Source organism: Maniola hyperantus, chromosome 6 (assembly GCF_902806685.2).
Source record: "Maniola hyperantus chromosome 6, iAphHyp1.2, whole genome shotgun sequence".
In the NCBI taxonomy this organism is placed as follows: domain Eukaryota; kingdom Metazoa; phylum Arthropoda; class Insecta; order Lepidoptera; family Nymphalidae; genus Maniola; species Maniola hyperantus.
In genome coordinates, this window is record NC_048541.1 from 6,580,254 (window position 1) to 6,607,517 (window position 27,264).

Sequence of the window (27,264 nt, forward strand, 5' to 3'; positions counted from 1 at the left end):
TTCTAAATTTTAGCCTTTGTACTGTCCATAGTGTTGTATAATACTATTGAAGCGAAATATAAAAAGAAACTACGAAAAGATCCAAGGGATTATATAGACGAAGTAGATCCAAATGCCTAGTTAGAGACTCCGACACTACTTCAAGTGAATAAGGGTGCAAATACATGAAGACTGATCCAGGACACCGAAAAGCAAATGCTCCGTTGGTTAGCTATCGTCCACAGTGTATTGCAACTGGCAAGTTACAACTTACGACACTAGTTTGTTATGTACCCTTATTTATTTAACTATAGGTATCTTTGTATCTAACCTCTGCCTAATAAAGGTTATTATGTAGTATTAAGGTTGTTTGTATTATCAGTGCCCTTATTATAAATGCGAAAGTGTGTTTGTTTGTTGGTTTGTCCTTCAATCACGTGGCAACGGTTGACGTGAATTTTTGAACGGTTATAGATAAGGACCTGGAGAGTGACATAGGCTACTTTTTATCCCGGAGTTCCCACAGGATTTTTAAAAAACCTAATTCCACGCGGACGAAGTCGCGGGCATCAGCTAGTATGTAATAGTCGCGGAGTACCTACTGACACACTACTTTTCACAACAGCATACAGATTACAGACCCCAAGATTGACCAGCAATATTCAGAGCCTTTTTTATTTCCACGAGGATGTGCAAGATGTGTGATACTGTACCATGACCTACCAGTAGGTACAGTAGGGGCAATAGGATGCTTTTTAAAAGTTTAATTCATTGAAACCGTTTCAGCGGCCCAAGCCTGCCTGCCTACATATATTATTTGCTCGAATTTTGATGATCGTTGTCGTTCGATTCCTATGCTGTTTTTGACGATTAATGAAGAGAAATAAATATCAAGGTGAAAATCACATCGTCTTGTTCATTTATCGATCGACAAAAACGATCTACAATGTCTACAAACGATTTCTATTGTGTATTCCCATAGAGAGGTAATCATTCATCCAAGTGTATGCCTTACAATTTTACTTGATTTTGTTTAGTCGCACGTGTCAAAATCGCACAAAATCAAAATGCTGTATTTAGACACATGCTATGAAAATAGTAATCCTATTGATGGAATCAATATGAAATCAATAGGAAATGGAATCAATAGGATTACTATTTTCATGCCCACAACACACCCGGCGCAAAGACAGCCTTATTTACATACGTACGTTACTCTGTAATCGTAGCATAATATGTACGCGGAGTCGCGGACAGATGTCGTCTTGTTTATTTGCTCAAAAGAATTGGAGTCAGGAATCAATACAATGACCTACTCACGCAAACCAGAACCAATCTACATAATTAAATTGAGTTTTTGTACTCATAATTTATAAGCAAAAACAACTTTTCCTCAAAACTATCATTGTTCTGATTTGCGTAAGTATAGGTTTAATTGAACAAATAAGACTGAATCCATAACTTATGAACTACTAGCCTATGCTCGCGACTTCGTCCGCGTGGACTACACAAATTTCAAACCCCTATTTCACCCCCTTAGGGGTTGAATTTTCAAAAATCTTACCTTCGTCATAATAGCTATCTGCATGCCAAATTTCAGCCCGATCCGTCCAGTAGCTTGAGCTGTGCGTTGATAGATCAGTCAGTCAGTCACCTTTTCCTTTTATATTATATTTAGATTATCATGATCAAGATCTCATCGACGGCTCACTAGTTCACTACAGAGTACGGGTATCTTCATAATGAAAAGGCTTTGGCCATAGTCTACTACGCTGGCCAAGTGCGGATTGTCAAACACTAATGAGCTAAGTAAATATTAATAAATGAGAAGTCAAAGGAGTATAAAATAAAAGAAGAACATTTGTTAAATCATCCTTTTACTAAGCTTTAACATTAAGAATGCACAATAATTAACGTTACAACGGTTTAACCATTATTTTTTACAGCGGACGACCAAGTATTTGAATTTACTGAAAATGCATCTACTCATCTCTGTGATTTTTAGTCTATTATATTATATTGTAACTGCTGAGATTTCAAAGAATTAATTAAGTGCAGTTTAAAACATTATTTGTTTCGTTTTTATTGGCTGAAAGCTCTCCTATGCTATTTATGTATAACAGAGTTTATCAATTTCATAAGCGCAGCTAACTGATACCATAAACAGCTTATGGTTATTACGATTTAATTTTTACTGTTGTGGAATGTTGAGCTACGTAAGATTTTAAAATAAAATATACGATATGTCGTAAATACTGTATCGGGTATATCAGAAATCAACATCAATATATCGTTTGAACCAAGCCACAAATGATACTTATCATCATATAAATAATATACTTAGTTCGATTCGGATGGTGCAGTTATAAGCACAATAATAATTAGTAGATATCTGTGACATGTCACACAAGTGCAGTATGGTATTTCATGAGATGATGAATTTATTATTAAATTAATTTTTGGGTAAGTCTCATTTGTTCCATAGAACAATTGATATTTTTCTTACTTTAATTTGTTTTATAGAACAAAGTAAACAAACATTTCTTTTTTTCGCGGCGGAATGTCATCAGGATCAGTATTAGGGTTTCGCACCCGAAGGGTGTCAACGGGACCCTAAAAATATTCCTGATGACATTCCGGCACGAAAAATAAATGTTTTTTAAAATATGTATACAAATAATAAGCTTGAAATCATTAGTAAATAAATGTTTGTTTTGACGTCAAAGAAAAAGTTCAAAATGAAATGCTATATAGCTCTAGAGTAATTAGTATGTAGTTCTATGGAACAAATTAGGATGAAAAATGTCTCATGTTGTCAGATGACGTCAAGTTTTATGGAACAGATGGGACAAACCCTCATTTTTATTTTAAATCTACTAGACAAATTGATGTGACAAGCTATTTATATGAAAAGGCATTTTTTTCTGTTCGAATCCTATCTAATATAAGTCTATTTTAAAAATACACAGATATTTAATTCATTCAGTTAATGAACTTATAGCGATGTCGTATTGTATAAATCCTTAATAAATCATATTTATAATTTTCTAGTGACCAAATGTTATAATTTATAAATTATAATATTATCTTAACTGAAAAAGTCAACTCAACTCATTCAGAAAATAATGAAATAATTTTTATCACATTGAAAATATGCAGCAATACTACAAAAACACGCATAAGCGTAACCAAAAAACAATCAATATGTATATACATAATATTATAATATAGAAACTAATACTAAATGTTTATTAAAGTTATTATTATATTGTTAGAAATGCGCTATTATATTTATTAAAAGAAAGATAAATAATGCATCGATTAAATTAATCAACACATAGGTAAAAAATTACACAAATTGTGATTGCCACAAGTAGCGTCAAAATAAATAAAGACAATTTTTTTAAAGTATCTTTTAAGTGCGGTTCTGTTAAGAGATACATAATTATTTATTAGACCCACCAAATAACAACAGACATTGCCCACAATACTTCAATTATTACTACTTTACTCTCATATCAAACCAACAAGCACATGTCAAACTGGGCTAAGTTAAGGTATAGACTACAATGCACACTAACAAGTCATCCAACCTGAACACGAGGCATGTGAGGAGTGTATATTGTACAAAAACAGACTTCAGCTGGGCTTGAATAATAAAAAGAATACCTGGCTGAGTTTGTTGTGGGCAAGAATCAAGATCTAGACCTGAGCGCGTTTGGAACCCTCGTAGCTTTAGTTTTAAGTTTACGTAATTAATTATCACATTACATTTTACAAATTCAACAACGGAAAATCAACAAGAGTACAGTATGCGGCAGAAAATATTGTACATCGACCTTTAGGAAATGATAGTGGTTTTAAGGGTTTTGCAGAGCGTTGTGTCTCTGCCGTTGAGACCGACAAAACGCCACATAGCTATGAGTGACAGAGACAACGCTCTACAAAGCCGAAATCTCATTCTAAAGGTTGATATTTCTTGCCGGCTACTGTACAATGGTACCCAATTTGTCCATGACCTGCGCAAACCACCATGTTGAAACTTCAGTTTGACTACTTGTTTTGCGACCACTGTACATTTGTACAATTCGTAATATTTTAAACATTAGCAACTCCAGTGGTCCTAGCACCAAGTATGACGACTGCAATGAGACAATCGCAATCACCTCTAATTGGCGGACACTCTCACTATTTACTAAAATGCACCGTTCTAGTAAGGATTACCATAAATTCAGCCGATTAGAACAATTGCAACTTGACAATCACAACTTCCATGCTAGCCATCAAAAATGTAATAGGTATGTTGTCTTCACGCTAAAACAGTTTAATTTTTTTTAATGAAGTAAATATTTATTTTTCATTACAAAAGAACCACAACAATAAGAAATAATGATTGATTGCCTCCCAATATACACATTAATTTAATTTGCAACTGACATGAACATATAGACAATTGAATAAAGAGTATTTAATTTCGTTTAAATTTTTCAAAGACAAAAATAACTATCATAATATGATAATTAATCAATATGGTGCAAGCTCTGGACCTGCCTTGAATGTCAAACAAAATAATTAGATCGTCGAGCGGGAATTGTAGTTGTTATTAGGCGGGGGCGGGGGCGCGGGTGTTGGTGCTTCACTCGACGTCCATGTGGTCGTCGCGCGGCGCGGCGGCGGGCTGGCCGTCACCCGTGGTGGGGTTGGCAGGCGGCGGAGTCTTCTCCTTAGGCTTGGGCTTGTTTAGAATTGGGTTCACGGTGCTCTCAAAGTTCTGGAAAGGATAAACGAATTCATGAACAAGTGACAGAACATGTCTCAATAGGTTGCCTGACGCAAGAAATATACCTGTGGCGGCGGGCCCCTTCGACAGCTCTTCTCTTATGACTGAGAGAGAGACAGAGAGAGAGTTGTTCAAGAGAGAGAAATTATGTGACAAAACTATACTAAACTCGGTAAGTTTAGTATACTGCCGTCCTCAAGCTAAAACGTCGTTAACCAACATTTGGCCAAATTTGACTTTTTAACGCTATCTTACTTAGATTTTTTTTTCTATCGACCAATCTAACCGGTATTTTCCTAGCTGCTGTAGTTTTTGAAATAGCAATATGAAGAACGTCGTTAAATAACTACCTGTTCATATGATAACAACACTTAAACGCATTTAACTGACATTTGCCAGTCTAAAATGTCTCAAAGCTGGTTTTTTTCTTAAATTCCTTAACTTAAATGTCTTTAAAGTCACTATACTTATTTTTAAATTAAGTTTTTCTCCAAAATTATGGTGCACTATTCCATAACTTAAATGTCTTTTAACGAAAATGCTAGACTAAAATGTCTTTAATGACACATAAACGCGTTACAGTTTAGTGATATTTTGCAAAAAAATATTGTTTCCTATCCTAAAATAACTCTATCCCGCAATACATAACTTTAATGTCTCTAACTATTCCCGCATCTCGCGAGGTTGTGACTTTCTTCTTCTTGCAATGCCGTCTCCTATCGGAGGTTGGCAATCATTAGAGCTATCTGCACCTTGGACACTGCTGCTCGGAAAAGAGATCGGGTACTCTTCCCGTACCATTGGCGTAAATTCTTTAGCCACGACGTTCTTCTACGGCCTGGTGGTAAGACTGCCGGCTGTTTTCCCCTGAATAATGAGCTGAAGGCAGTCGTATTTGCTATTTCTCATAATGTGGCTGAAATACTCCAACTTCCGCACTTTTATGGTCTTCAGGATTTCAACATCTTCACTTAGCCTCTGTAGTACAGTTGCATTTTTGATACACTGTACCCAAGAGATTCTTAACATTCTTCTGTATACCCACATTTCAAAAGCTTCTAACTTTGACTAGTGCGCCTGCGAGAGCTTTCTGTAAACGCTTTGTGGCATTCAATCAAACGTTTGCACCAATAGGCAAAATAACCAATGAGTTCAAACCTCTCACTGTACTCTGGAATGATAGCGTAGTGGGAAGAAAACAAGAGGACATAACGGACTAAGAGGACTTGCTATGAAGAAAAAAGGAAAATTGTATGATTTTATGGATTTTGTAATGTCACAATTATTACAGCTGACCTAAGATAGTGCTTTTATTTTATTTATGAATACTGAGGATATTTTGAAATCCATGGTTTTTCACGGTTCACTTCTACAAACGGGCCCACAAAGGACGATGGTAACTGAAGAGAGAGTCATAAAATCCAGCTTCACAGGGGAAGTTGGAAAAATATTATTAGGATTACGATCAATCACAAATACAATAGATACAATAAAACTATAATATACATTAATATGCTACTCGTAATATCTACGTACAATAATTAACCTCGGAAAACAGATACAACTCCTTAACCTGTGAACCCTACTTAGCCATGATAGTTTCCTTTAAAATTGATTATATTATATACTGCTGCTGTGAATTTTTTCACGTTCCTTTATACAACCATATGGCTGATAAAGGGGGTAGACACTTGACTCTAATAAAAATTAGCACTTTAATTAAAACATCATATTTTACAACGGATCTAGAAATTGAAAAATGATGTCCCGGACACCCACAGTATTTTTAAAAGACCTATTCAACGATATCTCACACTATGGGGTAGACGAGAAAAAAAAATTCGCCCCCACTTTACATGTAGGTCTAGGAGAGCCACCCTAAGAATAATATTTATCACAATTTTATTTCACCACTTTGTCGGCGTGATTAATATTTATACCCATGCCAAATTACAGATTTCTAGCACTAATACTATAAGTTTTAACAAAATAAGAGACTACTTTCGGACTGTTCTCTTTCAATTGTTGTAGTTACCGTTACTTTCATTGGAAAACCTCAAATTTTTATAAACAATGGGGCCGATTCTCTTGTACTCAATCTCTAAACTAAACTAAATTAACATGTCTAAATATAGTGCTATCCTTTTCCGCAAGCAACAGTATGAAAGGGATAGCAATAGATTTAGACATGCCATTTTAGTTTAGATTAGAGATTGCGTACAGCGGAATTAGCCACAATGCTAACCTAAAACGTCGCTACGGTTCGATCATTTGCAATAAACCACATTTTAGTTTAGCAATTCTCCCCAAAAAACGCTACTGTAACACACTGAGGATGAAGTTCAACGTTCAACAGGAGGGACAAATTACGAAACGAACTCTTTCTCCAGTTTCCTCGTCGGGACGCCTTCGGAAACTGAGGTCCCAGACTGTAACACAAGCGATAACCAGATGGCGCTAGCCAAGGTGTGGATCGCGCTAACTCCCTCGAACTTGCCATGTTGCTACTAGATGGCGTTGGCTGTAGGTTGGCCAAAAACGCATTGCGCTAGTGAGATTGACCGGCTTAGTATAGGATCCCGCCACAGCCAACAAGCGCTTGAGCCGCGTGCTCTCGACGCGCCGCGACCCGCGCGATGCCGCCGCCGCCCTTGCCGCAGCGCCGCGCGACGCGACCGCGCCCGATCCGCCGAAAGGTGTTCGTGCGGTCGACGAACGCCCTGGACGCTATTATAGCGTCCGGCCAGGTGGCGCTCGCTGCCCGCGCAGCGCAACTACCTGAGGCGGGCCCAGCTTCGAGCACCGGCGAAGTCCTTCGCCGTGAGCCCGCTCGCGCTCTCGCCTGCGTCATCAACGGCGGCCGTTAACTGGCCGTCGACAACCCCCGCCGCGCCGCAACCTAAAATTGCGGCCGCGCCCACACCACAGCCCCGCGCCGCCGCCGTGCCACAGCTGCCGGCACCGGCCGTGCACAGCCCGTCACCGCGCGCGCCGCGCTTCCCTGCGCCGCCGCCATCAATTGCCGTGGGTCGTTTTCCCTCGCCTCCTCAGAGACGAGGTGAGAAAACCACGGCCATCAACATGCCGGCGCTTTCGCCAGACTCGCCGATGGACACCGTCCCGGCGAGCGAGCCCGGCACCTCATACGCGGCCACGGCCGCAACAAAGAAGCCCAGGACGACGCTAGCGGGTACGGCTCCGGTACCCGCCACTGCTGTCCCTGCCGCCCCGACACCCGCCGCCGCCGGCACCTCGGCGGCCGCCGACACCAACAAGCCGCCGACAGCGAAGTCCGTGCGCTATCCCCCGCTCATAGTGGAGGTGCTGCCGGACTGGCCGTCGCACTTCAGGGAGCTGAAAAAGCTCCTTGGACACGCACCCAACGGACGCCCGTTTGGCAAGGGCGTCCGTTTCATACCGAAGTCGGACCAAGAGTTCCGCGTCATCCAGCGCTACCTCACGCAGCTGGAGAGCGCCGTCGGAATCTCTTGGTTCTGCTACTCGCTCCCGGCCGAGAGGAGCGTCAAGGTGGCGATCCGCGGCCTGCCGGCCAACACCGAGCCGGCAATGGTGGAGGAGGAGCTGCGCGAGCTCGGGTACGTCCCCGAACACGTGCGGACGATCCCAGCTCGCCCAGGCAGACCCGGCTGCCTCATGTTCGCCCAACTCCAGCGGACGGCGGACACCATCCCGGGCATTTATGAGGTGCGCGAGCTCCTCTGTATGCCCGGGGTCACCATCGAGGCCTGGCGCGGCAGAAAAGGGCCTGCCCAGTGCCATAGATGCCAACTCTGGCGCCACAGTTCGGTCAACTGTCACCGGCCAATTGTGTGCGTCAAGTGCGGTGGCAACCACGCGGCTAGGGACTGCCCGCGCCCCCTGGAGGAGCCGCCGACGTGTGCCAACTGCGGTGGAGACCACACGGCAAACAACGACAACTGCCCTGTGTTCCGCAAGGAGCTGCGGAACCGCAGGGCCGGCACCATCGCACGCACCGCATCTGCGCGCGACACCACAGCCGCCGCCGCCACTTCTGCGGAGGCTGATGCGCCCGGCTCGCTCATGGCTGTTGCCAACCAGCTACAGCAGCAACCGGGCCACAAGCGCCGACACAAAAGAGGCAAGCGCGCACAGAGGCGCAATGACGCGCCGCCCTCTGCACCAACCGCCGCACCGCCGCGCCGTGCCGCACCGGCCGCTGATGCCGCCGCCGCCGCACCGCAGTCCTCTAGAGGATGCACGACGGCCGCACCTCCTCTGCCGCCCACAAATCAGCCCAAGCCCACCGTGGTCGCCGCACCCGCGAGGGAGACGAAGGCGAAGCGGTCGGCGCCGCCGCAACCGGCACCTCAGCCGGCTAGCGGCCGCTTGGACTACAAGATGACCAAGATCATCGGCACCCTGCATCAGGTGTTGCTGGCGATCCAGGAGAAGCGGGACCCTGCCCCGCTGATCCTCGCATGCCTTACGGAGCTCTGCAGCCCTGAGTGAGCTCCGAATTGTATACTGGAACGCCGACGGGCTTTCATCACAAAAAGCCCGTCTTTTTAACACCCTGATGTCTCAGCGTCGAGTGGACATCGGCCTGATCAGCGAGACGCACCTCAAACCAGTAGACAGGTTGAAATTCCCTGGATACCACGTCTACCGGGAGGACCACTCCTCGCCGATCGGAACTGCTTATCGGGGTTTAGCAGTTTTGGTCCGTCGGAATGTCATCCACCAAGTGCTGCCAGTACCACAGTTGCAGACGACGTACGCCCTGGGCGTGGAAGTCTGCATCGAGCGCCAACCCACCCGAGTGTTCGCGTTCTACAAGCCGCCGACGAATCGACTTGCAGTGGCTGATGTCCGCACCTTGTTGGACTCGCCGCTGCCCACGATTATCGCCGGAGACTTCAACGCGAAACACACGGCGTGGAATTCCAACATCGTGTGTCCGGATGGCAGACGCCTCCTGGACGACGCAGACCGCCGTGGCTACGAAGTGCTGGGACCAGAGGTCCCCACACACTATCCGTACTGCGCGGCGCTCACGCCTGACGTCATCGACATAGCTGTCGTTCGCGGCCTAGCCGCCACGCCGACGTTAGACGTGCTGGATGACCACCTCATTTCCGACCACCAAACAGTCCTCTTGACGCTGAAGACAACGCCGATGACCTGCTCGCTACCTCCTCCGAAGCATCGCCAGGACTGGCGAATCTTCGCCGAACACATGGCCGAACATTCGCCGTCCTTTAGAGTGGAGAACCCTGCAGATGTCGACCGACTCGCATCGGACCTCAGCGCGACTATGTCCACCGCGCTTCGAGAGTCCAGACTCGACACTGCAAGCACGCGCAAACCGCGCCAGCTCCCAGCCTACATCCGTACGATGCTGGAGGAGAAGCGGAAGCTGCGCCGGATATGGCAAAACCAGCGGTGCCCGATCATGAAGACGCGGCTCAACGCTCTGGCCGCCAAAGTCTCGGAAGCGTTGCAAACGCTCGCTGACGAGTCTTGGCACACGGCTATCGAGCGAGCCGGCGACGACTGGTCCGGCATCCACCGCCTTTGCCGCCGACTCTCTGGGAAGCCCCCTCCGATTAGGCCCCTCTTGGCCAGTGACGGCACCCCCCGTTACCGTGCCGAGGACCGAGCGGAGATCTTCGCGGACTTCCTAGAGACGCAGTTCACTCCGAATCCGACCACAGATGTGCAGCACACAGAGACCATCGAGCGACAAGTCGAAGTATACTTCGAATCGCCGATAGCGCCGACAGAAGACCCCGTCGTGTTCTCCCCAGGACAAGTCCTTCGGATGATTCGGCGGACTAAACTGCGCAAAGCGCCCGGCCCCGATAGAGTCACCAACGAAGCCCTGCGTCACCTACCCCTGCGAGCAATCGCGACGCTGACGCGGCTTTTCAATGGCATCCTCAGAACCGGGCACTTCCCATCTCCGTGGAAGCTCAGCCGAGTCATCATGATCCCAAAACCGGGGAAGAACATCATGCAGCCTGGGAGCTACCGTCCCATCACGCTGCTATCGACGACGTCGAAGGTCTTCGAAAAGTTGCTTCTGCTGCACATCGCACCCCACCTTCAGCCACGCGACGAACAGTTCGGTTTCCGTGCCGAACATTCGACCACGCTCCAAGTCACGAGAGTACTGCACCACCTCGCTGCCGCCTTCAACAAGCGAGAGCACTCCATCGCAGTATTCCTAGACATGGAGAAGGCGTTCGATCGCGTCTGGCACACCGGGCTCGTCTACAAGCTGTCCACGTCTACTACTCCTCGTCGAGTAGTTAAGACCGTGGCCACCTTTTTGGAAGACAGACGTTTTCAAGTGGCGGTTGAAGACGCTCTGTCCACGGAACGACCCATTCGAGCCGGCGTGCCCCAGGGAAGCTGCCTGTCACCCGTGTGCTACTCCTGGTACACGGACGACATCCCAGTTGCCGGCGGCGCCATGCTGGCGCTGTACGCCGACGACGCTGCATTTGTTACAACCTCGCTCAATGGCCCGCACGCAGCGATTAAAATGCAGCGCGCACTGGATGCACTTCCCACTTGGCTGAAGGACTGGAGACTCAAGGTCAACGTGGCGAAAACCCAGGCGATATCCATCGGGCGGACCTTTCCGCCGCCGCCGGTATCGCTCATGGGAGAGGCCATCGAATGGTCATCCACGGCGAAATACCTGGGGGTGACCATCGACAGGAAGCTCAGAATGCGGCCCCACGTCAGGAATGTGGTCGCGCAGACGCGCACCGCACGGACACTCCTACGCCCCGTGCTGGCGTCTCAACTGCGTCTCCGTACGAGGCTGTGCGTCTACAAGACGTACGTCCGCACGCGACTCACTTACGCGGCCCCAGCTTGGTACGCGCTAACGAGCGAAACGGACCGCCAGTCGCTGCGGGCGCAACAGTCGCTCGCGCTTCGCACCATCGCCGGAGCTCCACGCTACGTACGGAACGCGGTCATCTCCAGGGACCTGCGCATGGAGAGCCTCGACGACCACATTCGCCGCCTGAGCTCCTCTATGTTCGCGCGCGCGGATGGAGCGCGAGCCCAGCACTTGCAGGGCATCGCGCCATACCATCGGCGCCCACCGGACATGAGAGGCCTGCCACGTGACCTTGCTACCTGACTGACCCATCGCTTCCTCGCCGCTGGCTGACGGGCGCCCGCCGGGCTTCATCTGGCGGGCTCGACCTCGCTGAGCGGCGGGTGGAAAAACCCACGGACATACCACGTCGCGCTGCAGTGGCCGATCGCCCGCGATACGCGCGGGCTCGATCGAACCGCAGCGCGCCCACCGGACTGACTCCACTGACCAGTGGTCACACCCCGTGACCCGCCTGTAGTTGCAGGCGGCGTTGCAACCACTGAAGGGGGCCATCGCCCCGATCAGTTACCCCGGGACCCGCGAGGGTCCGCGTGGACGACCCGACTGTGGTCGTCAATTCGACTCAATCCTAGAGTTCGCCAGTCTTCGGATTCACCAACGTACAACGTACGAGTACGCTGTGACGTGCTTCCGACTGCGTGGGACGTTTGTTCGGGACATGGCTATGGGCTACTCATACAGTGCAGTGCAGTCGCGCTTCCGGCATTCGCTTCCACCGCGTGGGACGTGTGCACTACTAGTCGCGCTTCCGACCTCTCGCTTCCACTGCGTGGGACGACGCTGGGACACGACTCTCACTCTTAACGCGAAAATAAACGTGGTGCTGTTACGACGTTGTTTCTCTTGTGCCGTCCGGACCCCGTCAACCAACGTGGGGCAGTCCAGCTCTCCAACGTGGGGCAAGATCCAGCATATCCCAGCTGGAATCTTTTACAAAACCATTTCTATTCTACTAGACTAAAATGTGTTTAAATTACAAAAGCCGCATTTTAAGTGTTATGTTATTGATAGTTTTAAGGATCATAACCTAACCTACAATGTCGTTAAAGTCTTTTAGAGTCATTTTACTTAAGTAATTATACAATTTTTTTTTAGTTTCGTAAAACGATGAAAAAAGTAAATGCAATCCAAGCCTTAAACGTCTTAAAGGGTAATCTAACGACATTTAAGTTATGTAAATACAAGACGTTGTTAGAAAAAATGCTAGACTAAAAAGCCAAAACTGTCCTGCTTTAATTATTATTTATTCTAGAAACTTAAAAATACAGCTATTCAAAAGTGCTCTATTTGCTCTACATTTTCATAGTTTCAAGTTTTGTATACGGTTATTAGTTATCAAATGGCATCATTTCTTCATAAATTCGCGCTTTTTTGATCATATCTCGAAACTTGGTTGTGGTAGTTAACGACACTTTAGCTTTAGGACGGCAATGGCACCGATTCTAAGCACAACCTAATTTTAGAGTATTCGCACCCTCTTCTTACTATTGTAATATGAAAAGGACAGAAGCAGTTTGACATTTCTAAATTTAATTTTTAGATGGTAAAACCCGTGATTTTAGCACGCACTCGCGAACCTACTGTTTAAATTTGTATTGTGCACTAAAATTTAGAATCTTTAAATGTGAAAGTCATGTTCCGTTCCTTTTTTAGTATTAGTAAAAAGAAAAGGATGCAGATACTCTAAATTTAGTTTAGAGAGAGACTAAAGAATCGGGGCCAGTATAGTTTTTAGCACATAACTAACTGACCCGGCGAACTTCGTACCGCCTAACAGTCAATTCTTTTTCAAGCAATTTTTTAATTTTTTCTCTCCGTAAGAACCATCTTCGTACTTCAAGGAATATTATTTAAAAAAATAGCGAAATCGATTCAGCTGTTCTAGAGATTTGCGATCAGCAACACATTCAGCGATTCATTTTTATATATAGAGAATATTCCCACAAAGGATTTGAAATGAATAATATTTTGTCATGTCAAACAAGAATTTAAGGCAAATCTGATGCGTGGAAACGGCGGCGACTGATGGCTCGGCAAGACACTAAGACAGTTCTCTTGCACCGCTCCACTACCTTCCCGATGGCCGTTTGAGGGCCTGAGTTAACGATAGACTTTTGTTCGCAGGGTATGTAAATCCCCGAAGTGTAGATAAAATGTCCGCCGAAAACTTGCCACGGACGCAACGCATCTCATGACCTAACACACAGCTCAAACTACTGGACCGATCGGGCTGAAATTTGGCATGCAGATAGATATTATAACGTAGGCATCCAGTAAGAAAGGATTTTTGAAAATTCAACCCCTAAGGGGTGAAATAGGGAATTGAAATTTGTGTAGTCCACGCGTACAAAGTCGCGGACATAAGCTAGTGATGTGATAAAATAACAAACCTGACATTGGCCTAATCTGTGTAAAGCCAGAAGAAAAAAGGCTTGAGCGTATAGGTGGTACCTGTCTCTCCTGGCGGATCTGGTGCGTGGTGTGCGGCGGCGGCTGGTGGCGCGGCGCGACGCTCAGCGCCTGCCGCGCGCCGTCCAGCCACGCGAGCGCACTTTTGCTACTCTCCACTACTTTCCCGATATCTGCCTCCGACAGGTGCGCGTATTTCGCGTCGCCCGATCTGAGAACATTCGTTACAGTGTCAGTAATATAATATTATTGTTTAAGGCGTCCAAGATGATAGGTTCTGGCATAGCAGGCAGCGTGCACAGCGTTTGGAGCTGGGGTAGCGTGTCGTGACTATGATCTATGTCATCATCATCAACCGATAGACGTCCACTGCTGGACATAGGTCTCTTGTAGGGACTACACGCCACGGTCTTGCGCCGCCTGAATCCAGCGACAATTAACAGCAAAAAGTAGTTTTTAAGTTATCGTCAAAAATGTGGGAATTTTGAAAAAGAATGCTACGTAGGAGACTTGTTTAAAGACTTAGGGATAAGTCAAAAACTACAGTAAATATAGCTAATCCCGGCTGTGATCACGTAAGTCGACACAAGCCTGACTAGTCTCAAACCCATCCGGGGACTTTTTTAACAGGGACTCAAATTGCGATGCGCTGCCAGTTTGCAAAACTACTTTTTGCAGTTAATTACTATTTAGATATAGGACGGCAGTAATAACATTATAATAAATGCCTGTTGTAGGTCTACATGAAATAAATAATTGAGTTCGAAACTTACCTATACAAATCCACAGCTTTGTTGGTCAACTGAATAGCATGAGCAAAGTCCTCTAATGCGCCAGGGCGTAGTTCAAATTCAAGACGTCGCTGCTTGATAGGCTCACCCTCTGTCCGCAGCTCGCCGAGTTTTTCGCTGTAGACCTGTAGTTAGAGTCAAGGGTAAAAAAGTCAGACTCGCGCATCGAGGGTTCCGCACACGAGTATTTTTTTCGACATTATGCATGATAAATCAAAACTATTTATGCATAAAAATCTGTTGTGTACATTGTATAGGTTTCATAAGATACCCCACTTGGTGTAGTTATCTTACTTTGAAAATACTAATTTGTACATTAACACATTTTTGTGATGCAACCATAAATTCAGTTTTTGAATTTTTTCCTTTACTTGTGCTATAAGACATACCTACCTGCCAAATTTCACGATTCTCTATGGATATAGAGTGGCTCTCTGGATCCAAGCTTCTGTACCAAATTTCATAAAAATTGGGTGGAACGGATGGGCAGTTATAAGGTAGCAGACAGACACACTTTCGTATTTTTAATATTAAGTATGGATTTAAAAGATATATTGAGATGATTGAATGATTAGCGTCACTTCGTTTGTTGATCAGCTGGGTTTATTTTATTTTATTTACACCGGACGAACAACCGCGCTCCGATCACCGCAGCAGAAGCGCGATCAGTGAAATGCCGCACGCGATTCAAGCCCACGTGTTGGAGACGCGGTCCTTGCCGCGGCCGATCCGCGCTGGATCGGCTGTAGCGTGTTGGAGCAGCGCGCCAAGATCGCAAGTTTCCTAAAGCCGGATTGGAGAAGTACGGTCAACTTCTTCTTCTTCTTCGCTCTGGGCTGGTTTCCGCACTTAAACGTTTCCGTCTGTTGTGCGTGCATTGCCCCTCCCCGCCGAAGTCTTCACTCCAGCCATCCAAGCTCGCTCCAGAAGCCAAATAGACCGCCCAGGTTGCCGAGGGCTTCATGGAGTGAGGTCGGGGTACCTAAATGGCGCTCGCGTTGATCTGCTACGCCCGTGCACTCCAGGAGTACGTGCGTCGGTAGTAAGTACGGTCCACGTTCCATGCTCTACGATCCTGGATCGTCGATCGCCAATCCAAAATGGATCATCCGGTGTAGCTCAGCTTTTGGCATGTGTCATACCTGTCTGTTCTGGTCCTCGCCCTCGTCGTACAGCCACTGCTCCAGCGAGTCCAGCTGGCCGACGAGGCGGCCGCGCTGCTCGTCCGCCACGAACTCGTGCAGCGCCTCGCCCTCCGACAGCTTGCCGCGCAGCTCGTACACGTACTCCTCCAGGGCGTTCCGAGCATCGGCGCGCTCCTTCTCTTGACGATCTTGGGCTTGCATTTTACCCTATAACATTACACGCATGAGGACGAGTGGCCCTGTTGTGACAACGCGGATCACTCCTTTTTTTTTAAAGAGTATTAGCCATGTCAAACGACTAATATTCCCTTTTCCGCTCCAACTAAGCGTCAAGCTTGTGCTAGGAGTAGGTACGACAATAGTGCAACGGGCGGGTTTGAACCGTCGACCTTTTTCGGTTTTCAGTCCACTCCTTTACCTGTTGAGCTATTGAGGCTCTAATTGTTAAGCAATGTGTTCCCTGAGTGGGAAACCAACTTTGACACTGTTTCCTCTATGCCTTGAGAGCACTTAATCCGTCGGTATCGGCTATTATCACTAACATCTGATAATAACTGTAAAACATAAGAGTCAAAATCTCAGTCTCTTGAGTTGTATGTGGAAAGATCGGGAACCCACCACATTAACCCAAGAGAACTCCATCACCATTATGTGATTATTGGAACGAAATGGGGTAACGACCCTAAGCTATGAGGAATACAACTAAGAAGAAAAAAGATTACACACATTTAAAATCATACCTTGTAGGCTCTAAGCAATTTAAATTGGAAAAGCTGTATTAGGGCAACAAATTGTAATTATTTTATATCATTACCTCTTGTTCCAAATATGCATTAAGTTCATGTTGAGAGAATCCGTGAGTTCGAGCCTCAATAGGCAGTTCAATTGTCTTCACAAGGACTTTCTTGGATTTGTCCTTTGATTTATCCTTTTTGTCATCATCCTGTAAATAAATGGGAGCGGTTCATAACTTTAAAGATATGTCATATCCCCACCATCACATCTTTGGAAATATTTTTTTTTAATTTGAACAAAAATAACTTTTTTGTGAGCATTTTGTGACATATGAATAAAAAAAGGAATATTTCCAAATAATGTAATGACCCATTTGCACCTAAAACAATAAGCAGTAAACAAAACTTATACATAAAATCTCACACAATCCAGGATGCTGTAAGAAGAAAAAGGAAATTAAAAATTTATAAATGCAGAGTAAACAAAAACATGCGTGGACACAGAGACAATACTTTTAATACTGGAATTCATAGTCAAGATAAGGGCTTCTTTAGAAGACGATTAAGAAGACGTGTGTCATAGACAACCTTAACGCATTGCATAAAGGTTGAACAATACACATGCCGTTTGAATCATCCTCTAAAGAAGGCCCTATTTTGACTATGAATTCCAGTGATACTAATGCTTCAAGAGCACAAAAATTAATATTCACCCTCAAGGGGATGTAGCTTTATGAAAGTACCGTGCAAATGGGGTCTCAGGTGAGGGTGGGGAACACGCAAATCATGTGATGTTTGCTGCATCTCACGAACAATGATCAGTGACGGAACAGATTGTGAATTAGAAACAACAACCAATGACTATCATTAGTATAGATCATTGTTTCTCAACCATTTTTGTCGCGACCCACGAAAACTTGCAACCCCTTCGTTATAAAATAATAATAATATTTTAATAGTTTCTTTATTATTCATGTTTAAACTTTCAAAGGTATTCCAGGTAGATTTTTTGCAGCAGTGGGATGTAAGATCACATGATGTATTCTAATACATACAAAATGTACTGTCTGTGTAATGGCTAAGAACAGATATTTCAATATTGCAGGTGATATTGATAAAGCAAAATCGCGCATTACAAATATAAAATGGCGTGTGTGAATCGCCCCTGTCGGTCGATTTTATATTATATCTTTATTTTACTTACTTAACAATACATTAAAATTCATTCCTTTAGTAAACCAATCTTTTGTATACCGGTCTTATTTAAAAAAAAAATTGTGACCCCAGGTTGAGAATCGATGATTTAGACAAACGTGACATGTTCTCTCTTCAGAAAGCTTGGCACAAACATCTGTAACCTTCATAAAGGTCACCAAATATGGCAAATGATAGTGACTCATGTAACTGATACATGGTACGATATAAATGTCAGTTCTCGCAACTCATGCAGTTACCATAAACTAATTAGGTATGATAATTAGTTTATTATTGCCGTCTGGAAAAGGATGTTGAATTAGCTATCCACAGAAAAATTTATTGTTACTGTTGAAACTTATTGTAACAAATTATTGCAGGTTGTATTTATATTTTTTATTTTATTTAGTAGCTTTTAGTGAGTAGTTTTAGTTTCAGCTTCTCTTTTATGCCTGCTGTGGTCATTTCAAGTAAGTTTCAGTCACACATACAGTCGGTAAGAAATGACTCTTCACGCGCCATTTTAACTTTATGGGTCGACTGTTGTCAAAAGTACCGTTTCACTCACCTTTAAAATAAGGACTAAAATCGTACTTTTGACGTGGAATTTGACACAAAAGTAAAATGGCGAGTGAGCAGTTAAATTTTACGTGTTTTATGTAATCTATTAAGTTTATCTGACTGATTGTAACCAGTTTAAAGACCTAAATTAAAAAATCAAATGTTCTATGGACTGTTATGAATGAGGTTTCGTCTTTCGTTTCTGCACAGAAGAATGCGCCAAGTAACCTAAGCTTCAGCGTCCACACGCGGCACGTCACTTCAGGGGATTCTTCGGCATGCCTAGATGTAAGCGCACAATGATGGTAACTATGCCGCGGTGTCCGTGCAATCTAATGACGGCGCACGCGGTCGCAGGCGCTGTCTTGTCTCGGCATACCGAAGTGTCCCGAGGGATACCAAGGTATTTCGAAGGCTGCCACAGCATGCCTAATTTTACTGTGGCATTGTTTTCAATTTCATTGAAATTTCAACTTAAACGTCATTCAATTATGGTCTATTAAAATTCATTACTTGAAAAGTCCCTCGCCGTGCCGTGCCACCAGTAGGCGCCGGGCCTGAGTTCTCAGATTAGCGATCGTACGGATAGTGATATAGTGTTGGGTACATTGCATACAACATAGCACAGATCGTTGTGCCAAGCGAGCCGACTGCGGCAGCAACAAACATCACATGTGACGGAACAACGCGCTACCGACACATACCCCGCTGAACCACTGGCCTACTCTCTGTGTCCACGACTGTCTGTGTTGCGGCTCCGTCGTGTCGTCTTCTCTCACCTCAGGGTTGTCGGGCCCGTTCTGCTGCTCGGGCGCGCCGCCATTGGTCTCCATGGGCGCCTCCTGAGGGCCTTGCGCCTCATTGGAATTCTCCATCTCAACACTTTCGTTTTGTGACGCGTCCTGTTTCTTTTCAACGAGAGACGCGGAAGCGACCGTGATGATACCGTGGATGTTCACACGCACTTTCAGTTTCACTTTTTGTGACTCCCCGTCGGCCGTCGGTTGGACATCTCTAATGTGCCACTGACCTAGAATATTAAAAACAGTATTTTCATCCCCAATTGAATAACTCTTCTTTCATACCTACAATAATTTTAATCCGTATTATCCATACCAATATTATAAATGCGAAAGCCTGTCTGTTTGTGTGTGCTATCTTTTCACGGCCCATCTGTTTAACCCATTTCGATGAAATTTTGTACAGAGATAGCTTGCATCGCGGAAAAGGACAAAATAAACAAGAGCTTCTTTTGATCCCGGAAAATCAATGAGTTAGAGGATTTTAAAAATCTAATTCCACGCAGACAGAGTTGCGGGCATCATCTAGTTAATAATAAAGCTCACCTATAAAGTTATCAGGGTAGGGTATTTGGTCAGTATAGTAAGCGCTGACTGAAAATGGTTCCTTCCTGTAGAAAGTCAGCATTTTGGAGAATGGTGCTGGATGGAATGCTGGGAATACCTGTAACATATATTTATATTCATTTATAGATTCGAAAATTATACAAGACTAATTTAAGTGTTGCAAAATATGCAGAATAACACAACATTTAATGAAGTTAAGGATTACATCAATACCCTTATTATAAATGCGAAAGTGTGTTTGTTTGTTGGTTTATTGGTTTGTTGGTTTGTCCTTCAATCACGTCGCAACGGTGCAACGGATTGACGTGATTTTTTGCATGGGTATAGATAAAGACCTGCAGAGTGACATAGGCTAAAAAAAGAGTTCCCACGGGATTTTTAAAAAACCTAATTCCACGCAGACGAAGTCGCGGGCATCAGCTAGTGGGGTATAAATTACTAATGGATCTCTACACGCGGCCTTGTACGGTACTAGTGACTCACTTCCATGTCGCCGTCCTCGCCGCGCGCGGCGTCCCAGGCCAGGCGCACGGCGTAGGGCTGCACGTCGGTCACGTTGAACTCGCGCACGCGCACCGCCGGGCTCAGCATGGCGCACTGCAGCGCGCACCCGCGAGACACGGCCTCGTCCTATTGTTACAATACATTAGATACTCTCTACATATATAAAAAGTCACTCACTCACTGACACAATAACCCAGCCCAAACCCTTGGACTTAGAAAGCTGAAATTTCACAGAGGTAATCTTCTAAATATATAAAAAGAAAAGTGACTGACTGACTGATCTATCAACGCACAGCTCAAACTACTGAACGGGTCGGGCTGAAATTTGGCATGCAGACAGCTATTATGACATAGGCGTCCGCTAAGAAAGGATTTTTTGTTTGTTGTTTATTTGATAGTTTGATAGTCCACGCAGACGAAGTTGCGAGCATAAGCTAGTCAGTACCCATATATAAATGCGAAAGTGTGTTTGTTTGTTGGTTTCTTGGTTTGTCCTTCAGTCACGCCGCAACGGAGCAACGGATGGACGTGATTTTTTGCATGGGTATATTTAAAGACATGGAGAGTGACATAGGCTACTTTTTATCCTAGAAAAGCAAAGAGTTCCACGGGATTTTTAAAAACCTAAATCCATGCGTACGAAGTCGCGAGCATAAGCTAGTAATTTATAATGTAGACAAGGAATAAAGCTGAATTTTTGAAAATTCCCACAGAAGCGAAGGCACAGACTGAGGTTTGGCCTAGATAGGATACAAAAAAAGAACTACTGGTAGCTAGTAGGTTTGAAGCATGCTGGTCGCTGGTATGTATCTTTTGAAGCTTATTCAGTTCTGTTATAGCCTCTTAAACTCACAGCACTATTTAAAACCATCGCCTAAGTTTGGGTGTTAATAGGTGTGCAATCACTTGTTTTTTTTTTTTTTTATAAAGAATATTAGCCATGTTTAATGACTAATATTCCCCTTTCCTCTCCAACTAAGCGTAAAGCTTGTGCTAGGAGTAGGTACGACAATAGTGCAACGGGCGGGGTTAGAACCGTCGACCTTTCGGTTTTCAGTCCACTCCTTTACCAGTTGAGCTATTGAGGTTCTTATCAGTACCTTGTATGACCAAATTAATAGTACATTTAAATTTAAGAAAATACCTGGTTCAAAGTAGTAGATGCTGTCTTGCCAAAAACATTTTCAATCAGGCTTTTCACCGCTGGAATTCGAGTGGAACCTCCCACAATCTCTACTGAACTGATGTCTTCAGGCCTTAGTTCTAAAAAGGGGAAAAAAATTGTGCATCATAGTTTGGGCAGTTAACATTATGCATGCATAATAAATGAGCATGAAAAAACCAATATTGTAAGCGTTTTTTCTTTTTGTGTGGAAATAAAAAAAAAATAAAATTCACCATCACTGAAAATAGTTAGCCTTGTTTTAACTAAATGTTAAAACATATATTTTAAACGTGTTGCTTTTTAAAAACCGGCCAAATGCGAGTCAGACTCGCGTACCGAGGGTTCCGTACTTAGGTATTTTTTTCGACGTTTTCCATGATAAAACAAAAACTATTATGCATAAAAAAATTTAAGTAAAGGCCTTTCATTTGATACCCCACTTGGTATAGTTATGTTACTTTGAAAATTGAAAATGTTAACTATTTGTGATGTAAACACAAATTCAGTTTCCGGATTTTTTCCTTTACTTTATGCTATAAGATCTAACTACCTCCCAAATTTCATAGTTGTAGGTCAAAGGGAAGTACCCTATAGGGCACAGGGTTTCTTGACAGACACTACAGACAGACAATGAAGTGATTCTATAAGGGTTCCTTTTTCCTTTTGAGGTACAGAACCCTACAAATACCGGTCAAGTGCGACTCAGGCTTGCGCAACGAGGGTTCCGTAATACAGTCGTATTTTTTTGTACATTTTGCACGATAATTCAAAAACTATGATGCATAAAAATGTATAAAAATCTGTTTTAGAATGTACAGGTGAAGACCTTTCATATGATACCCCATTTGATATATGTAGTTATCTTACTTCGAAAATGGAAAATACTAATTATTAGTTTATGACCACAATTAATTTTTTTTGTGTGATGTAACCACAAATTCACGGTTTTCAGATTTTTTCCCCAATGTCCAGCTATAAGACCTACCTACCTGAAAAAATCATGATTCTAGGTCAACGGGAAGAACCCTGTAGGTTTCTTGACAGACAGACAGACAGACAACAAAGTGATCCTATAAGGGTTCCGTTTTTCCTTTTGAGGTACGGAACCCTAAAAATAGTTTTAAACATGTTTAAAACAAAAATGTTTTTTTCAACCATGCCTAGTAGACACTTACTTGCATTATGTAGTATGCCTCTTAAGGTCCTCTCAATTCTATTGAATGTGTCAGCACTAAGTTGTTCCATCTGTGTACGCTGCATTTCTCCGGACACGTCTCTCTCCTCCATGAAGCATTCAACATTCAATGGCAAACGAGTACTGTTTGCAGACATTTGCTTCTTAAGTTTCTCTACTTCTTGTAATAGACGGAGGAAAGCTCTGAAAGAGTTATTAAGGAATTTGTCAAAACAATAGACAATGACTTCTATAGATAAGACTGGTATATGTCCCGCAAATTGCTAATGCGCGTGGCGGCCATTTTAATGACGTCAGCACTAGACTAAAGTTTCGAGCTGACGGTATATTTTTATTTCAGCTGACGTCAAAATGACATCATTTCGATGTTAATGAGACATTGTTCCAGCGCAATAGCAATTTGCGGGACTTATAATGGTCTGTCATGAATAGAATAGAATGTTTTTTTATTCATGTAAACTTTTTAAAATGGCTTATGAATAGTCAGGTAGTTTTAATTTACCACTGGTTCGGAATGCCGTTCCTACCGAGAAGAACCGGCAAGAAACTCGGCGGTTGCTCTTTTTAATGTCATGTTATGAAGCATGCTCATATCCACCAAAGGTGTGTAAACACCCCTTTCATATCTAAGTGCCACTATTATGTATGAGTGTTACACACAGAATCATACGAATTTGTCTTCACTTCTTTTAATATGAATGTTTAAGCTTTGCCTATCTGGAGTATTATAATATAATTAAAATAGAAACATCTTTGTCAGAAGAACATAACCTATTTAAGAACCCTTATTTTATAGATATTGGAAAAACTTAAGTAATGAAATGATGATGCAATCGTGCCCTGAGCTCACAAACTAAATAAATGAATAATAATAGTCAATAATTAATCACATTACTTTTACGTTACCTCTGATTTTTTTTTGCATCAAGTTTGAATCTTGTCAAAAAATCTTGACAGAAATATTCAGCAAGAGCCATATCTATGTCCCTGCCACCACAGAAGGGATCAGTTGACGTGGCCAGCACCTTCAATTTTCCCTTATTAAATGCACAAGCAGCCACCTATAAAACATGGAATTATAAAATAATTGATAAACAAAAAAAAAATATCCTAATAAAAAAATATTTTTCAAAAGAAATCATTTAAAATTATAGGTACATATTACATAAATTACCATGAATAGAATAGAAAGATTTTTAATTCAAATATATTTTTAAAAGTTCTTTTGCTTTAAAGTATTTAAACTCTATGTTGGTGAGGATAGATTATATACAAAGAAATAGTTAACACAAAGACACTAACATAGATCTTAACATGATTTTCTTTAGCTAAGAAGTATGTAACTTAATGAGTACATTTTTACAAACACACAATTTTCAGTAACACACCTGAAGGGAGCTGTGACCAAAATCTACAAATACAACATTGCGAGGCTTTTCTTCTGGAGCTGGTAAATCTTGTTTGTAAATACCATAAGCCAATGCGGTTGCAGTGGTCTCATTCATTAGACGCAGCACATTGAGTCCTGCAAATGATAGGTTTATTTTGTAGCCAAACAAATAAATCACCAACTTGTATAGTAGGATTATTGTAGAGTAGGAATAAAGCTCAAGGTTACAAGTTTATGCAATAAGGGCAAGGTTAAACACATTCTGGCAACGACTGGTTGCATAAATTTAATAGCACGTTTTTTAATATAAAAACTAGCTGTTGACTGTGATATCGTCCGCGTGTATTTAGGTTTTTAACAATCCCATGGAAACTCTGATTTTCTTGGATAAAAAGTATCCCATGTCACTCCAGGGTTTTTAACTATGCCCATGTAAAAAATTACTACTTTGAGAGATTATGTTGAAACAAGTAAGTATATAATAGATGTGTATTAAAACTATATGTGGTATAGCATTTCTGCCTACATAAATATACATCTATAGTCTACTATTAGGATTATTCTTACCAGCAATAGCTGCAGCATCAAGGAGAGCATTTCTTTCTGCATTTGTGAAGTAACTCGGTACTGATATTACACAGTCCTTAATTTGAGTTTGTAAAGCTATAGTAGCACTGTCCTTCAGTTTTGTTAAAAGCATTGCAGTAATCTGTAAAATGTACACAATGGATAATGTTTCCTTGCATCCTTCATAAGCAGTATACACATAAATCTTATCTAACTATAATTACTTGAAAAGAAAAACCGGTCAAGTGCAAGTCAGACTTACATATGAAGGGTTTTATACTATCACTAGCTGATGCCTGCGACTTCTGTTCGGCCGCGTGGAATTAGGTGTTTTTATGCCTATGCCACTCTCCAGGTCTTTATCTATACCCATTACCCATGCAAAAATCATGTCAATCTGTTGCACCGTTGCGATTGAAGGACAAACAAACACACTTTCGCATTTATAATAAGGGTACTGATACAAGAAATAATCCCTTTTTTGTGATGTGACCACAAAGTTACTTCTTTCGGAGTTTTTCCTTTAATTGTACTATAAGACATTGTTACCTGCCTATGATTCTAGGTCAATGAAAGGGACCCTATAAGTATTGATTATTGGGTCTTTACCCTTTAACAGATACAACAGACAAACAGACAATAAAGTCCCATAAGGGTTCCTTTTTTTCTCTGGAGATACAGAACCTTAAAAAACTTAAAATACTATATTTGTGAAGTAAACTTAAATACATTATTATATATATTATATATAATATATGAAGTTCCATATACAACAATACTTGTTTTTTAAAAATAAGTAATTGCTTACCTGTTCAGGAGTAAACACATTGTCTTCACCAAGATAATTGACTCTAATACCAATTCCACCATCAGGCCTTTGTTCTACCTTGAATGGGAAATGTTTAAGCTCTTTCTGTACATGTGGATCAGAAAATTTTCTACCTAATAGTCTCTTGAAGCCAAATACAGTGTTCTTCATGTTTGTTATCATTTGGTTTTTGGCTGCTACACCTAATATTCGATTCTTTGGTGAAAAGGCCACACATGATCTGAAATTTTAAGGAAATTAATAAAATATACCATAGTGTAGTCACATAGTGATCATACCATACTTAGTAAGTAGGTACTTTGTATAACTGACCTAGAAAATTTTGATTGCACAAATCAACTGCTTTATTGGGACCATGCATAGCCCTAACCTTACAATGACTGGCAATTATAAGCTAAGGAAAAGAAAAAGGAAAACTCTAGTCTACAATGGAATTAGCATTAGGGTTAAGAAATAAATGGCTTCGAACTGCTCCGATCGAACTTTCTCAAGAATTCTATCCACGGATTCTATTGCGGTGAATGTAGTTGCATTTATAGTATATAATTACTACACATATATTGTAAGGCTTCTAATAACATGTAAGCTATGAGGAAATAATACCGAAAACTATACTTACGGAGTACCCCGTAGACTGTAATCGTTAGCTATTGTCTCGATGCCACCTGCTTTAGCTACCGCAATATAACAAGATTCGTTGCCGAAATCAATACCTATAACTGACATTGCGGCCATACTGGTTTCAAATTATGAGAATATGGACACTGGACCTTTAAAATATCGCCTATTTGGATCACACAAAACACGTTGCCTTGTCTGACAATCAGTCAGTCAATCGCAAAATCCTACCACAAAAAAAACGGCACCGGCCCGGTTCTGCAACACCACACCACAGGACAGGACACACAGACCACAGACCGCAACAGAGTCTAAACTCTAAATTCCCGTGTTGGACCGAATTTTCTAGAAAATCCGAAACTACAGATAAATAAATAATTAAGCGGCATATATACATGGACAAGTAGCTCGCGTAAGTATTTCTATATTTACAGCGAACTCTGTGAGAGTGAATAACATTAACATTGCCCAACATAGAGTACTTTGTAAATATATTGCCCAAAAACTAGTTAAAAATCTTTTAACCTTTGTGTAACGAACGATTCCTTTTTAAATGGCATCATTATTTTACAATTTGACACTAGCTATATGCCAAAATGTTTTGTTTAATTCAAAATTCAAGTAGTAACTATTATACAAGTTAGGTAGTTTTTTTGTTAACAAAATATGTAGAAGAAACCAGCTTTACTCACGTGTTTAGCCAACGTTAGCGCGACTAGTTTCGAACCCATCCGGGGGTCTTTTTTCATGGGGACTCAGTTCGCGAAAGGTTACGTGTCACTGTTGAGACTGCGTGCAGCGCACCCTCACTGTGAACCGTGTGAAACGCAGTCTCAATCACGTTGCGTTCGCGAACTGAGTCCCTGTGAACAAAGACTCCGGATGGGTTCGAAACTAGTCGCGCTAACGTTTGACTAAACACGAGTAAAGCTGGTGGGACAGTCGCTGTGCTTTTAATACTAATCACTAAACAGAATTGTTACTAAATACTAATCAGAATGTGCAGCACTCTTTAGGTTAGCAACCATAGACAAAGGTCAATGTTTGAATTATAAGATGTCAAAGTCAAATCGGGCGGAAGTGTCAAAACAAAGTCATCAAACCAATGTCACAATCATGTTTTGGTCACAAAAAA

At 42.8% G+C, this 27,264-nt stretch overlaps 1 protein-coding gene across 3 annotated transcripts; it reads right to left on the minus strand.

Moving 5' to 3' along the window:
- Positions 1 to 1,839: 1,839 nt before the first annotated feature.
- Positions 1,840 to 26,440, minus strand: Hsp110 (heat shock protein 70Cb). 3 transcript variants are annotated; one of them, XM_034969379.2, is made up of 15 exons: positions 26,131 to 26,440; positions 25,491 to 25,731; positions 24,683 to 24,824; positions 24,114 to 24,250; positions 23,632 to 23,786; positions 22,706 to 22,908; positions 21,510 to 21,628; positions 20,345 to 20,491; positions 19,841 to 19,958; positions 19,274 to 19,524; positions 16,820 to 16,948; positions 16,003 to 16,212; positions 14,843 to 14,985; positions 14,112 to 14,280; positions 1,840 to 4,750 (listed from the first exon to the last, which is right to left on the minus strand). In XM_034969379.2, exons 1-15 carry the CDS (start codon positions 26,244 to 26,246, stop codon positions 4,616 to 4,618), a joined length of 2,415 nt encoding a protein of 804 aa, XP_034825270.1. In that variant the 5' UTR covers positions 26,247 to 26,440; the 3' UTR covers positions 1,840 to 4,615. The 3 variants fall into 3 exon arrangements, with proteins under 3 accessions (XP_034825270.1, XP_034825269.1, XP_034825268.1); XM_034969378.2 differs by having other exon boundaries at positions 16,820 to 16,933; positions 19,199 to 19,524; XM_034969377.2 differs by having other exon boundaries at positions 19,199 to 19,524.
- Between the last annotated feature and the right edge of the window lie 824 nt (positions 26,441 to 27,264).

What these genes read in the sequence shown, in the direction of transcription:
- Hsp110 (XM_034969377.2), bottom strand. Translation starts at nt 26,246, where the DNA reads ATGGCCGCAATGTCAGTTATAGGTATTGATTTCGGCAACGAATCTTGT. An exon ending in ATGTGTTTACTCCTGAACAG is followed by an intron (nt 24,825 to 25,490) that starts GTAAGCAATTAC and finishes TACATTTTACAG; the next exon opens with ATTACTGCAATGCTTTTAAC. An exon ending in CTACCCTGATAACTTTATAG is followed by an intron (nt 19,525 to 19,840) that starts GTGAGCTTTATT and finishes TTAATATTCTAG; the next exon opens with GTCAGTGGCACATTAGAGAT.